Here is a 16,975-nt window from a genome sequence, read left to right as displayed (position 1 = left end):
AACCCCACAAATGACCCCATTTCGGAAAGTAGACACCCTAAGGTATTCGCTGATGGGCATAGTGAGTTCATAGAACTTTTTATTTTTTGTCACAAGTTAGCGGAAAATGATGATTTTTTTTTTTTCTTACAAAGTCTCATATTCCACTAACTTGTGACAAAAAATAAAAACTTCCATGAACTCACTATGCCCATCACAAAATACCTTGGGGTGTCTTCTTTTCAAAATGGGGTCACTTGTGGCGTAGTTATACTGCCCTGGCAATTTAGGGGCCCAAATGTGTGAGAAGTAGTTTGCAATCAAAATCTGTAAAAAATGACCGGTGAAATCCGAAAGGTGCACTTTGGAATGTGTGCCCCTTTGCCCACTTTGGCTGCAAAAAAGTGTCACACATGTGGTATCTCCGTACTCAGGAGAAGTTGGGGAATGTGTTTTGGGGTGTCATTTTACATATACCCATGCTGGGTGAGAGAAATATCTTGGCAAAAGACAACTTTTCCAATTTTTTTATACAAAGTTGGCATTTGACCAAGATATTTATCTCACCCAGCATGGGTATATGTAAAATGACACCCCAAAACACATTCCCCAACTTCTCCTGAGTACGGCGATACCAGATGTGTGACACTTTTTTGCAGCCTAGGTGGGCAAAGGGGCACATATTCCAAAGTGCACCTTTCGGATTTCGCAGGCCATTTTTTACACATTTTGATTGCAAAGTACTTCTCACACATTTGGGCCCCTAAATTGCCAGGGCAGTATAACTACGCCACAAGTGACCCCATTTTGGAAAGAAGACACCCCAAGGTATTCCGTGAGGGGCATGGCGAGTTCCTAGAATTTTTTATTTTTTGTCACAAGTTAGTGGAATATGAGACTTTGTAAGAAAAAAAAAAAAATCATCATTTTCCGCTAACTTGTGACAAAAAATAAAAAATTCTAGGAACTCGCCATGCCCCTCACGGAATACCTTGGGGTGTCTTCTTTCCAAAATGGGGTCACTTGTGGGGTAGTTATACTGCCCTGGCATTCTAGGGGCCCTAATGTGTGAGAAGTAGTTTGAAATTGAAATGTGTAAAAAATGACCTGTGAAATCCTAAAGGTGCTCTTTGGAATATGTGCCCCTTTGCCCACCTAGGCGGCAAAGAAGTGTCACACATCTGGTATCGCCGTACTCAGGAGAAGTTGGGGAATGTGTTTTGGGGTGTCATTTTACATATACCCATGCTGGGTGAGAGAGATATCTTGGCAAAAGACAACTTTTCCCATTTATTTATACAAAGTTGGCATTTGACCAAGATATTTTTCTCACCCAGCATGGGTATATGTAAAATGACACCCCAAAACACATTGCCCAACTTCTCCTGAGTACGGCGATACCACATGTGTGACACTTTTTTGCAGCCTAGATGCGCAAAGCGGCCCAAATTCCTTTTAGGAGGGCATTTTTTGACATTTGGATCCCAGACTTCTTCTCACGCTTTCGGGCCCCTAAAAAGCCAGGGCAGTATAAATACCCCACATGTGACCCCATTTTGGAAAGAAGACACCCCAAGGTATTCAATGAGGGGCATGGCGAGTTCATAGAATTATTTTTTTTTTGGCACAAGTTAGCGGAAATTTTTATTTTTTTTGCATTTTCTCACAAAGTCTCCCTTTCCGCTAACTTGGGACAAAAATTTCAATCTTTCATGGACTCAATATGCCCCTCACGGAATACCCTGGGGTGTCTTCTTTCCGAAATGGGGTCACATGTGGGGTATTTATACTGCCCTGGCATTTTAGGGGCCCTAAAGCGTGAGAAGAAGTCTGGAATATAAATGTCTAAAAAATTTTACGCATTTGGATTCCGTGAGGGGTATGGTGAGTGAGATTTTATTTTTTGACACAAGTTAGTGGAATATGAGACTTAGTAAGAAAAAACAAAAACAAAAACAAAAATATTTCCGCTAACTTGGGCCAAAAAAAATGTCTGAATGGAGCCTTGCAGGGGGTGATCAATGACAGGGGGGTGATCAGGGAGTCTATATGGGGTGATCACCCCCCTGTCATTGATCACCCCCCTGTAAGGCTCCATTCAGACGTCCGTATGCGTTTTGCGGATCCGATCCATGTATCCGTGGATCCGTAAAAATCATACGGACGTCTGAATGGAGCTTTACAGGGGGGTGATCAATGACAGGGGGTGATCAGGGAATCTATATGGGTGATCACCCGCCTGTCATTGATCACCCCCCTGTAAGGCTCCATTCAAACGTCCGTATGTGTTTTGCGGATCCGATCCATGTATCCGTGGATCCGTAAAAATCATACGGACATCTGAATGGAGCCTTACAGGGGGGTGATCAATGACAGGGGGGTGATCAATGACAGGGGGGTGATCAATGACAGGGGGTGATCAGGGAATCTATATGGGTGATCACCCGCCTGTCATTGATCACCCCCCTGTAAGGCTCCATTCAGACGTCCGTATGTGTTTTGCGGATCCGATCCATGTATCCGTGGATCCGTAAAAATCATACGGACATCTGAATGGAGCCTTACAGGGGGGTAATCAATGACGGGGTGATCAGGGAATCTATATGGGTGATCACCCGCCTGTCATTGATCACCCCCCTGTAAGGCTCCATTCAGACGTCCGTATGTGTTTTGCGGATCCGATCCATGTATCCGTGGATCCGTAAAAATCATACGGACATCTGAATGGAGCCTGACAGGGGGGTGATCAATGACAGGGGGTGATCAGGGAATCTATATGGGTGATAACCCGCCTGTCATTGATCACCCCCCTGTAAGGCTCCATTCAGACGTTCGTATGTGTTTTGCGGATCCGATCCATGTATCCGTGGATCCGTAAAAATTATACGGACGTCTGAACGGAGCCTGACAGGGGGGTGATCAATGACAGGGGGGTGATCAGGGAGTCTATATGGGGTGATCAGGGGTTCATAAGGGGTTAATAAGTGACAGGGGGGGGGGTGTAGTGTAGTGTAGTGTTTTGTGGTACTTTACACAGCTACCTGTGTCCTCTGGTGGTCGATCCAAACAAAAGGGACCACCAGAGGACCAGGTAGTAGGTATATTAGACGCTGTTATCAAAACAGCGTCTAATATACCTGTTAGGGGTTAAAAAAATCACATCTCCAGCCTGCCAGCGAACGATCGCCGCTGGCAGGCTGGAGATCCTGTCTCTTACCTTCCGATCCTGTGAACGCACGCGCCTGTGTGCGCGCGTTCACAGGAAATCACGGCTCCCGCGAGATGACGCGTATATGCGTGACTGTGCGCAGTGCTGCCGCCTGCGGACCGCAGATCTGCGTTAGGCGGTCCGGAGGCGGTTAAAGGGGTTGTCCGAGTTATAAAAAAAATTATATAGCACTGAAAATCTGATATATAACTGAGCTAAGCAAGTTTTATGCAAATAATATATTTCCTCATTTCCCTGGTTATTTTCTGGCCCTTTGTTTACATGCAATAAAAGCAATCTGTGCCCCTCCCCCTGCACTGCTAAGGGAGTGGATACAAGAGCTGCCCTGAGTGACATGTCTGCCTGCTGGGAGACTCAGCAGCATGTTGTATGTGTAGGACTACAAGTCCCAGCTGTATAATGACACTGCTAAGGGAGTGGATACAAGAGCTGCCCTGAGTGACATGTCTGCCTGCTGGGAGACTCAGCAGCATGTTGTATGTGTAGGACTACAAGTCCCAGCTGTATAATGACACTGCTAAGGGAGTGGATACAAGAGCTGCCCTGAGTGCTGGGAGACTGCAGCATGTTGTATGTAGTCCCAGCTGTATAATGACACTGCTAATACACACAGGATCTTCCCCCTACCTTCTTGTGCAATGCTCTCTCTAGTCTGTCAGATCCTGTGCCCAGCATTGTCTCCTCACTGCCTGCTGCAGCTAGCCAGTCTGTGCAGCTGAAGGGGTTAAGAATCTTAGGGGAGAGAGAGAGAGAGAGAGTAGAAGGCAGTGAAGGGGGGGCGTGGCCAGCACAGTCTGGTTTACAGGCTTGTAAACACCTTTATCAGCACAGGGAGAGAAGCTGACATCACAGGTCATGTGACCCTCAGTGAAATCTGAGAAACCAGCCACTGGAGGTAAAGTGAGTGAATTGGAAAGCTGTTACATTTGCTTAGTTAGGAACATAGAAAGAATAAAAAAATAACTCGGACAACCCCTTTAAGGCCTTTTCAGGCCTGGTCATTAAAGGGTTAACCAATAAGTGCTTTCCAGGCTAGTCAGGCCTCATACACACCACCGTACCTTTTCTTTTGGTCCGCAGGACACCAGCCAAGTGTGTTCTGCATTTTGCACACGGAGTGCTGTCGGCATCTTTTGCGGCCCCGTTGAAGTGAATGGGCCCGCTTCCAAGCCACAGAAAAAAATAATATAAATGCGTCTCAGATGCGGACTAAAACAATGGCCGTGTGCGTGAGCCGTCAGGGAAAATGCTTACTGGTTATTGCAGGGCACCTACAGTATATCTAGGGGTGCAGGAGGCGGTAATAACCAGTGAGCGCCGTCCTCTGCAGCGAAGTAAAGCGCTCATTTGTGAATAGGAGGCAGGAAGGAAACGTCGCCACTTAAAGGAGTTTCCTAGTTAAAATGATTTTTAACCAGTTCCTGCAGCATGGTCCCTGACACAGAAGAGTCCTACTTTCCTGCTCCGTGCTGCTCTCGCCGTCTCCATCTTCCGGTCCCGGAGCACCTCTCTATGAGTGACTTGTGGCCACATCCCCACTGAGGCCCGTCATTGCCTGGAGAGGTACAAGTGACTATGTAAACCGGACAATATTCACGATATTCAGGACAATACGTGGGAACAAGTGTTCATAGAAACGCTGATTCCTGCTATCTGCCCGGTATACTGCGCCGCTGATCAGCCGATAAACAAGGAATCACTCGTTTGTCGGCTGATTTGCATATTTTATCAGGATGAAAGATGTACAATTATCGTCAGCACATCCCCCCCTGTAAAATCAGGAATGAGGGAGGAATAACTGGTAGTGATCATTCCTCCCCATTCACTTTGCATCAGCCTGTGTAATAGGCTGATGCAAACAAGCGCTGATTAACTTTTTTTTTTTTTTTTTTTGCGGCCCCTTGAAATAGTGCGATGTGAAAATGCGGCCGCCAGACCAAAAAAGGTTGCGCACCCCTGATTTAAAGAGTCTGTCAACTGTTTTTATGATGCTAAACTACTGACAGCACTAGGTAGGAGCTGGAGAGAGCAGAACAAACAGAAGTAGTGTGATTAGTAAGTTTTATTCTGCCAGGGTCTGCTCTTGCAAGTGGTTTATGAAACAGCTCAATGTAGACATTATTTTACATTGAAGCTCCGCCTCCAGGGCACTTGCAGTAGCAGAATCTGGCAGAATAAAACTTCATATTTACACTACTCCTTATTATAAAAGCTCCACAAAAGGTATGTTTACCCAGCTCTCCCTGGCCCCTATCTAATACTGTCTAATGCAGTTTAGCATGGTCAGAACTGCTGACAGACTCCCTTTACACCCTATTCACACGATAGGAAATAAGTGTGTGACAGGTGGGGATTTAACCACTAGGACCCCCACCGATCATGAGAACGGAGGTCCTGTCCCCCCGCTGCATGAATGGATTTGTAGTTGATCATGTGCGCTGTCTCTCCATTTATCGCTATGGGACGGCTGGAGATAGCCATGCGCTGTAAAAAATGAATAGAATGCAAACATGTAACCCCTGTTCTCATGCTCGAACGGATCTGAAATGTACAGTCATGTGAAAAAATTAGGACACCCTTTGAAAGCATGTGGTTTTTTGTAACATTTTTAATAAAAGGTTATTTCATCTCCGTTTCAACAATACAGAGAGATTAAAGTAATCCAACTAAACAAAGAAAACTGAAGAAAAGTCTTTTCAAGATCTTCTGTAAATGTCATTCTACAAAAATGCCTATTCTAACTGAGGAAAAAGATAGGACACCCTCACATGTATTCCCTCTTAAATTGGCTCAGATCTCACACAGGTATATCACACCAGGTGCACATAATTAGTAGATCGTTACTCTGCATGTTGAATGAGGCTTGCCCTATTTAAACCTCAGACATTTAGTTTGGTGTGCTCCTGACTGTTGAAGTGAGAGTGAGCACCATGGTGAGAGCAAAAGAGCTGTCAGAGGACTTCAGAAAAAAGATTGTAGCAGCCTATGAGTCTGGGAAGGGATTTAAAAAGATCTCAAAAGATTTTGAAATCAGCCATTCCACTGTCCGGAAGATAGTCTACAAGTGGAGGGCTTTCAAAACAACTGCCAACATGCCCAGGACTGGTCGCCCCAGCAAGTTCACCCCAAGAGCAGACCGCAAGATGCTAAAAGAGGTCTCCAAAAACCCTAAAGTGTCATCTCGAGAACTACAGCAGGCTCTGGCTACTGTTGATGTAGAAGTACATGCCTCTACAATCAGAAAGAGACTGTACAAGTTTAACTTGCATGGGAGGTGTGCAAGGAGGAAACCTTTGCTTTCCAAGAGAAACATCGAGGCCAGACTGACATTTGCCAAAGATAAAGTTGACAAAGACCAGGACTTCTGGAATAATGTTCTTTGGACAGATGAGTCCAAAATTGAATTATTTGGACACAACAGCAGAGGACATGTTTGGCGTAAACCAAACACAGCATTCCAAGAAAAGAACCTCATACCAACTGTGAAGCATGGAGGTGGAAGTGTCATGGTTTGGGGCTGCTTTGCTGCAGCAGGACCTGGTCAGCTCACCATCATAGAATCCACGATGAATTCTACTGTGTATCAGAAGGTGCTTGAAGAACATGTGAGACCATCAGTTAGAAAATTAAAGCTGAAGCGGAACTGGACCATGCAACATGACAATGACCCAAAACATACTAGTAAATCAACCAAAGATTGGCTGAAAAAGAAGAAATGGAGAGTCCTGGAATGGCCAAGTCAAAGTCCAGATTTGAATCCCATTGAGATGCTGTGGGGTGACTTGAAAAGGGCTGTATGTGCAAGGAACCCCTCAAACATCTCACAGCTGAAAAAGTTCTGCATTGAGGAGTGGGGTAAAATTTCCTCAGACCGATGTCGAAGACTGGTAGATGGCTACAAGAACCGTCTCACTGCAGTTATTTCAGCCAAAGGAGGTAACACTCGCTATTAGGGGCAAGGGTGTCCTATCTTTTTCCTCAGTTAGAATAGGCATTTTTGTAGAATGACATTTACAGAAGATCTTGAAAAGACTTTTCTTCAGTTTTCTTTGTTTAGTCGGATTACTTTAATCTCTCTGTATTGTTGAAACGGAGATGAAATAACCTTTTATTAAAAATGTTACAAAAAACCACATGCTTTCAAAGGGTGTCCTAATTTTTTCACATGACTGTATCTCCCTACCTTGTGGATAAGGGATACGTTTAAATCTTGGGACAATGCCTTGAAAGAGGACCAGTCACATGCCTGTCTCAGTAACTTCTTGCATTCCCCGTGTCATAAAAGTTCTGGAGCATCTATTCTTATAAACGTACGTTCCTTTATTATTCCTAATAGAAGTTTATGAATATATTACCAACCAGGTGCTACCATCCTGCTTGTCTAACAGTGTCAGCACGGGAACATACTCCGAGTGGTAACATCCAATTGGGAATTTAGCCATAAACTTCTAGTAGGAATAATAGAGGAAATACAGAACAAAGAGTCATAAGAAAAGATGCTCCAGAACTGTCATTTCAGGTGGAATATAATTATTTACTAAAACAGACACGTCAGGAGAGGTGAAAGGTACTTTTTGAGCAGCAGGCAGTTGTAGCTTTCGGTGCAGTTGTGGTTACAATTTATACAAGTGGAAGACGCTCTAAGGAACACCGCGCCTTACAACTGCACAAAACGATGTCATGAAATGAGATTTCTTAGTTTACAAGAGCTCCAATCTACCAAATACCCGAAGCCGATCAGAGCGCACATGCTGCAGCAGCTCACTGTCACCTGTCAAGTATTACAAAATGGACACTAGATGGCGACAGAACACCACATGTTGGGAGTGTATAAAGTCACAGGCGTCTCTTTTGTGGTTTTGTCACAAGACAATCGTCTTCTTTGTGGGTGATGACTGTTATCAGTCCCCTGATATGATCGTTTGTCGTTAAGATTCACCAGCCAAATATTTGTTTTGGTCGGAACTGTCTAAGGCTACTTTCACACTAGCGTTTTTCTTTTCCGGCTAAGGGCTCTTTCACACTTGCGTTGTCCGGATCCGTCGTGTACTCCATTTGCCGGAATTACACGCCGGATCTGGAAAAACGCAAGTGAACTGAAAGCATTTGAAGACGGATCCGTCTTCAAAATGCATTCAGTGTTACTATGGCAGCCAGGACGCTATTAAAGTCCTGGTTGCCATAGTAGTAGTGGGGAGCGGAGGAGCGGTATACTTACCGTCCGTGCGGCTCCCGGGGCGCTCCAGAATGACGTCAGAGCGCCCCATGCGCATGCATGACGTGCCATGCGATCACGTGATCCATGCGCTTGGGGCGCCCTGACGTCACTCTGAAGCGCCCCGGGAGCCGCACGGACGGTAAGTATACTGCTCCCCCGCTCCCCACTACACTTTACCATGGCTGCCAGGACTTTAGCGTCCCGGCAGCCATGGTAACCATTCAGAAAAAGCTAAACGTCGGATCCGGTAATTCGCCGAAACGACGTTTAGCTTAAGGCCGGATCCGGATCAATGCCTTTCAATGGGGATTAATTCCGGATCCGGCCTTGCGGCAAGTCTTCAGGATTTTTGGACGGAGCAAAAAGCGCAGCATGCTGCGGTAATTTCTCCTGCCAAAAAACGTTCCGGTCCTGAACTGAAGACATCCTGATGCATCCTGAACGGATTTCACTCCATTCAGAATGCATTAGGATAAAACTGATCAGGATTCTTCCGGCATAGAGCCCCGACGACGGAACTCTATGCCGGAAGAAAGAACGCAGGTGTGAAAGAGCCCTTAGTGTTCCGTCACAGGGGCTCTATACCAGAAAATAACTGATCAGGCATATCCCCATGCATTCTGAATGGAGAGCAATCCGTTGAGGATGCAGCAGGATGTCTTCAGTTCAGTCATTTTGACTGATCAGGCAAAAGAGAAAACCGTAGTATGCTACGGTTTTATCTCCGGCGAAAAAAAACTGAAGACTTGCCTGAATGCCGGATCCGGCGTTTTTTTCCATAGGAATGTATTAGTGCCGGATCCGGCATTCAAAATACCGGAATGCCAGATCCGTCCTTCCGGTCTGCGCATGCGCAGACCTTAAAAAATTAGAAAAAAATAAATACCGGATCCGTTTTGCCTGATGACACCGGAAAAACGGATCCGGTATTGCAATGCATTTTTCTGACTGATCAGGCATTTTTCAGACTGATCAGGATCCTGATCAGTCTGAAAAATGCCTGATCAGTCAGAAAAATGACATGCGTTTGCATACAGTTTGACTGATCAGGCAGGCAGTTCAGGCAACGGAACTGCCTGCTGGAATCAAACAACGCAAGTGTGAAAGTACCCTGATTTGATCAACTTTGGGGTGGATTCGTATAGGTATTTTATAGTTTTTTGCAGCACTTTGGTGCTTTTAGTGAGTTTGTTGCAGCTGAAGAGTTTGGTGCACCCCCCCCCCCCCCAAACTCCAGATCCAGATGTTATCCGAACGTCTACTCAATTATTATTTTTTGTGATTTGATTTCATAATGCAGCACGTTAAAGCTAGGTTTTTATTTGGGATTTTTCCAAAAACGCCATCCACACATTTGTTTAAAAAATAAATAAATAAAGCCACTAAGGGGGTCATTTATTAAGACCCTTGCGCTACAGTTATGTAGAGGCGCCGTCCTCTCCAATACTTCGGCGCATCCACCGCCGGTCTAAATGTATGCCAGCTTCCTTGCTGTCTCACATTTAGACCATTTTCTATGCCTAAGACCTCTTGCACACGACTGTATGTATTTTGCGGTCCGCAAAAAATACGGATGACATCCGCGTGCATTTTGCGGAATTGAAATACGGACCTACGGAAGCGGGATGCACACGGAGTACCTTCTGTTTTTTTTTGCGGACCCATTGAAGTAAATGGTTCCGCATACGGTCCGCAACAAAACGGAACATACGTTCGTGTGCAAGAGGTCTAAAACAGGTGTAGAAATGCTAAATGAGACGGCCCTGCCCCCTTTTTTAGACCTGATGTGAGCGGGGAAAAGTCGCAGATTGCGGTGCAAATAACCTTTGGCGTACATCAATTAGTAAATGAGCCCCTAACGTAAGTGCATTCTACAGCATTTCTTAGTGGTAAAAAAAATGCCACAATTTGTATGTGAATGAGCCCTTAGCCTAATGCGTTTGGCCACTTTTAAGAGGACCTCTCACTTCACCTGTAATAAAAATTCTGGAGCATCTATTCTTATGACTGTATGTTGTGCCGTTCCTCTATTATTCCTGCTAGAAGTATAGAAATAAAGGTCCACCTGGGTGTCACCACTAGGGGGTTGTCCCTGCACAGTCGGACACTGCCAGTGTCAGACTGGTAACACCCACATGGATCTTTATTGCAGACTACTGGCAATTCATTCAGAAACTTCTAGCAGGAATAATAGAGGAACAGAACAATAAGAATAGATTCTCCATAACTGTCATTACACGGGGAATGTAAGCAGTTACTAAAGCAGACATGTCAGGAGAGGGGACAGCTCCTCTTTAAAGGGGTTATCCCATCTTGGACAATGGGGGCATGTCGCTAGGATTGGTGCGGGTCTACAAGGAGAACGGAGCGGAGAAAGTTGAGGAGGGCGCACTGCGCATCCGCCCTCCGTTCATTTCTATGGGGCCGCCGAAAATAGCCAAGCGCTGGCTCGGCTATTTCCGTCGGCCCCATAGAAATGAGTGGGAGCGGTGGCATGCGCATGCGCGGTGCGCTCCCATTCACTTCAATGGGAGAGGCGGGGAGCTGCGCCTGGTGGTGGACGGACCCCGGGGTCCTCCAGCCACAACTCTCCCCGGCTCCGTTCTCCTTGTAGGTGCGGGTCCCAGAGGTGGGGGGCATATCCTAGCGATGTGCCCCCATTGTCTAAGATGAGAATACCCCTATAAGGTGTGTTACATAATGAATGATAATAGGCAATAGTGCAAACACCAAGAGCGAGACGTTTCACAAGTGGTGCTTTTTATGCTAAACATGTCACAGAAACTAAAAAATCCCAAAGTAAAAATTCTGTTTTTAATCTACATTCCCCCAGACAGCAGCCCCCCCCCCCACATTCCTCTGACCACAAAAACGATGACCATCTTATCCGATCTCCTTGCAGCGCTGCGAACGAGGCTTGTACTGGAAACATAAGACATTGACACTGTTCACACCAGCCTTTGGCGCTACGGTCCAGTATTTTTACAAAAAAAAAGCAGAGAAAGGTTTTTAGTAGTGTCGATGGGATGTCGATTTCCAATGGGTAATGCCATTGTCTGGCTCCCCTTAAAGGGGTTGTCCAAGGAAAAAATATTCCACAGTTTTCAAACCAGCAGCTGGATCTGAATACATCTGTAATTGCATCGCCAGTGAGCTATTCCATCAAATGCACCTGTATAGCGCCACCTGCTGTTTGTTCTTTTCCTCATTCCTCCGTTCGCACATGCTCAGTTTAAATCAACTGCCTCCAGTCCTATATTCTGTTAGAACAGGGATCAGCAACCTCCGGCTCTTCTCAAACTACAACTCCCAGAATCCTCCTTTCACTTCTATGGGAGTTACAAGAACTGCCAAGAAAATGTGCATGCTGGGAGTTCAACAGCAGCTGGATTGCCAAAGGTTGCTGACCGCTGTGTTAGAAGCCGTGACACTTCGGTTAGGTTCACGCTATTTTGGACAAGGACAGGGATTTTGGACAGTATTTTGGTGCCGATTCTACACCAAAAATCCTTGCCGAAAATGCACGCAGAACTTCCCTATGGATTTCAAAGGAGAATCTGCAAGGTAATCCATACTGCGCAGTGGTTTTTCGTATGTGGTTTTTAAAACTACACTGCGGAAAAAAGAAGTGTCCTGTCCGTTTTTTTATGCAGATTCTACACAGAAAACGGCCAGGAATGAAAATTCTGCACCCAAAACTGTGTTACAGAACAAGTCATTAAAAAAACGCATTGGGGAAACAGGCAGATTGCGAACCTAGCCCTACGGGGAAAGGGCTGCAGCAGAAAGGACATCCCCCTGAGCTGTGATAGGGAGAGAGCTGCAGCAGAAAGGACATCCCCCTGATCTGTAATAGGGAGAGAGCTGCAGCAGAAAGGACATCCCCCTGAGCTGTGATAGGGAGAGAGCTGCAGCAGAAAGGACATCCCCCTGAGCTGTGATAGGGGGAGAGCTGCAGCAGAAAAGACATCCACCTGAGCTGTGATAGGGAGAGAGCTGCAGAAAAAAGGACACACCCCCTGAGCTGTGATAGGGGGAGAGCTGCAGCAGAAAGGACATCCGCCTGAGCTGTGATAGGGAGAGAGCTGCAGCAGAAAGGACACCCCCCCCCCTGAGCTGTGATAGAGAGCTGCAGCAGAAAGGACACGCCCCCTGAGCTGTGATAGGGAGAGTGTTACAGCAGAAAGGACATCCCCCTGAGCTGTGATAGAGAGGGAGCTGCAGAAAAAAGGACACACACCCTGAGCTGTGATAGGGAGAGAGCTGCAGCAGAAAGGACATCCCCCTGAGCTGTGATAGGGAGAGAGCTGCAGCAGAAAGGACATCCCCCTGAGCTGTGATAGGGAGAGAGCTGCAGAAAAAAAGACACACCCCCTGAGCTGTGATAGGGGGAGAGCTGCAGCAGAAAGGACATTCCCCTGAGCTGTGATAGGGAGAGAGCTGCAGCAGAAAGGACACCCCCCCTGAGCTGTGATAGAGAGAGCTGCAGAAAAAATGACACGCCCCCTGAGCTGTGATACCCCCTATCACAGCTCAGGGGGGGTGTCCTTTCTGCTGCAGCTCTCTCCCTATCACAGCTCAGGCGGATGTCCTTTGCAGCAGAAAGGACATCCCCCTGAGCTGTGATAGGGAGAGAGCTGCAGCAGAAAGGACACACCCCCTGAGCTGTGATAGGGGGAGAGCTGCAGCAGAAAGGACACACACCCTGAGCTGTGATAGGGGGAGAGCTGCAGCAGAAAGGACACACACCCTGAGCTGTGATAGGGGGAGAGCTGCAGCAGAAATGACACACAATGGCAGACTGAAATAAATCTAGCAGAGGCATGAATGTGGAGATCTCTGGACCCATGTGAGGTACAGGGCTGGTTCTAGGTTTGTTAGAAAGAGATTGTCCTGTACTAGATGATGTCTGATTTTCATTTTTTTTTTTTACATTACTCATGGGATAACTCCTTTAAAGGGGTTGTGCCCAAAAAGTTTTCTCATCTAATCGCAGGACAGGTTATAAATTAATATCTAATTTGTGGGGTCTCCACCAATTCCAAGAAAGGGGTCCTGTCGGAACCTGTCACTCCATTCACACAGGGAATGGGACCATCGTTCTTGGGACTGGTGATGGATTCACAGGACATGGAATAACGATCTGTTGATTGTTATCAGCTGCATGGTATCGAAAGTGGCAGACCGACTAAGACTACTTTCACACTGGCGTTTTGGTTTCCGTTTGTGAGATCCGTTCAGGGCTCTCGGTCCAAAACGGATCAGTTTTGCCCTAATGCATTCTGAATGGATAAGGATCCGCTCAGAATGCATCAGTTTGGCTCCGTTCCGCTCTGGAGGCGGACACCATAAAGCTGCCTGCAGCGTTTTGGTGTCCGTCTGACGAAACTGAGCCAAACAAATCTGTCCTGACACACAATGTAAGTCAATGGGGACGGATCCGTTTTCTCTGACACAATAGAAAACGGATCCGTCCCCCATTGACTTTTAATGGTGTTTAAGACGGATCCGTCTTGGCTACGTTACAGATCATACAAACGGATACGTTCTGAACGGATGCATGCGGTTGTATTATCTGAACGGATCCGTCTGTGCAGGTCCATGACGGATCCGCACCAAACGCGAGGGTGAAAGTAGCCTATATAGTGTGCCTTCATTAGTTTAGTTTGAGCCATACTCGTCTTCAGCGTGGGTGCGTTGCCTGGTTGTGTCCTTAGGGTTGATCATGCTGAGTAAAACATCCATGGACACGTTTTGAGAAACATGCAGCTTATTTTCATACCCTGATGAGCAGCTCAGCGCACCGCAGGGCCGGCCTAGCCCCCTGGTCCATCTTTCCCCCTTATCCACCCTCCACTTGAGTGATAGCCATCCTCGCCGTCTTCCTGCCTGGCCCTGTAATCCTGCGCATACATCAGTGAATGTGCACTCAGCTTTCCCCGATGCTATGATCAGAATGTCGGAGCATGGGGGGAAAGCCGACTGAGATGTACTGTGCATGTGCCAAAACTCACCAGTGCATGCACCGGATTACAGGGCCAGGAAGGAAGACGGATCAGTCTTGAACACCATTGAAAGTCAATGGAGGACGGATCCGTTTTTCTATTGTGCTTAGGCTACTTTCACACTTGCTGAAAGCGGATCCGTCTCACAAATGCATTGCAAGGACGGATCCGTCTTGTACATTTTCCGCATTTTTACCGATCTGCGCATGCGCATGCCGGAACGACGGATCCGGCATTCCGGTATTCTGAATGCCGGATCCGGCGCTAATACATTCCTATGGGAAAAAATGCCGGATCCGGCGTTCAGGCATGTCTTCAGTTTTTTTCGCCGGAGATAAAACCGTAGCATGCTACGGTTTTCTCTTTTGCCTGATCAGTCAAAACGACTGAACTGAAGACATCCTGATGCAAACTGAACGGATTGCTCTCCATTCAGAATGCATGAGGATAAAACTGATCAGTTCTTTTCCGGTATAGAGCCCCTAGGACGGAACTCAGTGCCGGAAAAGAAAACCGCTAGTGTGAAAGTGCCCTTAGTCGGTCTGCCACTCTTGTCAGTTAGGCCTCATGCACATGAATGCATTTTCTTTCAGTGTTTGGTTCTGCATACGCAAAAAAAAACTTTTCATTTCAATGGGTCCGCAAAAAAAAAAAAAAAAAAACGGTAGTTACTCCGTGTGCATTCCATTTCCGTATGTCCGTTCCGCAAAAAAATAGAACATGTCCTATTATTGTCCGCATTACGAACAAGTATAGGACTGTTCAATAAGGGCCCATGCACACGAACGTGTGCTGGCCGTGCCCATATTGCGGCTCGCAAACAGTGGGTCCGCAATACACAGGCACCGGCCATTTGCACCCCGCACCCCATTCACTTGTATATGTTCGCAATCGGGAAGGTTCGGTATGGAACGGAGGCACGGAACCCCACGGAAGCACTACGGAATTTTTGCTGTGCAGATGGATCACGGACCCATTCAAGTTGAATGGGTCTGGATCCGCCTGGGTTGTTGCCTGTGCATTTTGGACCACAAATTGCGGTCCCCAATGCACGGAATGGCCGACCAATAAGCGCGTGCATGAGTGAGCCCTTAGGGGCCAGCTGTTCCGTTACGCAAAATACGGGATGCACATGGACGTCATCCATATTTTTTGCAAAATACATACGGTCGTGTGCAAGGAAACAAGGCTTCACTACCGTTGCTCATGATCTCCCTCCTCCAACCTTTCACAGTTTTCCACAAAATTACCCTAAAACAATCATGTACAACAGATGCCTCATTGGCACATGCTGCAACCTACAGATGTCTCCACCCTTAACTTTCCCCAAATTTCAAGGACACCAGTTTCTAATGATAGAAATTCAATGCAATATAGCTGCTACATGATATTAATATGCCTGTTAGGCTGCAATTCCCAACTCAACCACTGGGTGGCCGCACACAGACACAAATAGCACAGACATTCCCTGACAGAGTATCACAAAATCATGTTTCTTTTTTTTTTTTTTTTAAAAGCCGTTCCTCGAGCCAAGAAGGAAGGTAAGGAAGGAGACATCTGGATGTCATCTGTCACATCACGGACAATGCGTTCCCTCGGAGCGGTACTTTCCGAGTGGATTTCTTACAGGATTGGAATGAACTGCAATTCTCAAAATCATTTTATTTCTTTTACAAATGATAAATACTTTGTTCAAAAGATTTTCTGTTCTGGACTTGATGATACAAAAAAAAAGAGGCATCTTCATACAAAAATATCAGAACTATATTAAAATACATTATATAGAATGAAGAAGGCACATGGAGAATCTGGGACGTTTAAACCATTGTTGCCGGCAGGACCAGAAAAAACTTATGTAAAAAAATAAAATAAAAAATGTAAGATCCTCCTGGCAAAGGAAGGGTTAAACCATTCCCAGATGTTCACAGTTCCTTTAATACTGGTTTTCTTCACCATGTCCTACTGGAGACCTACAATAGTCCATCTTCTGGGGTGTAAGAAAAAAAAAAAAAAGGGATATTCGTGGTAAGGCACATGAGTGTGCTGAGAAGGTTCAGTGATTGTGCAATTAATATGGAGAAGACGCTTTCTTCTCAGCCTTAAGATAAAAGCAAAATGGAAGGTAGATGTGCGTAGATCTACTTCTTAGAAGATCCTAAAACTTCACAGTATAAAAAGGTCTTTAAGGCAAATGTACTTGTTGGATCTCAAGAAGCCGTGGTCCTGTTTCCGTGTCCTGACGCGCTGGCGTGGAGCTCGGTCCGGTCTAGGTCTCTTCGTCCCATAGGCAGAGCTGCTTCTGGGTCACGTAGAAGTGGAAGACGTACCCTTTCTGGCAGCTGCGGATTCCGCACTTGTAAGACGTGGTCTTGCCAGAGGAATCCCGAGTTTTGCAGTATTTCAGGCTACAGGGAATCCATTCTAGGCTCAGACGGTAGGAGCAGATGCAGGCTTTCCAGTCGTGAGAACAGTCCTTGCAGGGGTGCAGAAGAGGAAGGGACGACGACGTCTGAGGAAGGACTTCAAACATTGAGCCGTCCACAC

General features: G+C 46.3%; 1 protein-coding gene and 1 long non-coding RNA gene across 2 annotated transcripts in view; one reads left to right on the top strand and one right to left on the bottom strand.

Moving 5' to 3' along the window:
• The window catches only part of LOC122934396, a 27,546-nt gene extending 11,082 nt beyond the window's left edge, over positions 1-16,464 (top strand). The window contains exon 2 of the long non-coding RNA XR_006388661.1: positions 15,949-16,464. This is a non-coding gene — a long non-coding RNA (uncharacterized LOC122934396). The remainder of the gene's footprint in view (positions 1-15,948) is intronic.
• Positions 16,141-16,975, bottom strand: part of OAF (out at first homolog) — a 30,941-nt gene continuing 30,106 nt past the window's right edge. The window contains exon 5 of the mRNA XM_044289823.1: positions 16,141-16,975. Within this exon, the coding sequence (XP_044145758.1) occupies positions 16,698-16,975 (278 nt within the window). The 3' untranslated portion in view covers positions 16,141-16,697.

This window comes from Bufo gargarizans, chromosome 4 (genome assembly GCF_014858855.1).
Source record: "Bufo gargarizans isolate SCDJY-AF-19 chromosome 4, ASM1485885v1, whole genome shotgun sequence".
Taxonomy (NCBI): domain Eukaryota; kingdom Metazoa; phylum Chordata; class Amphibia; order Anura; family Bufonidae; genus Bufo; species Bufo gargarizans.
This window is presented reverse-complemented; position numbering and strand designations above follow the sequence as displayed.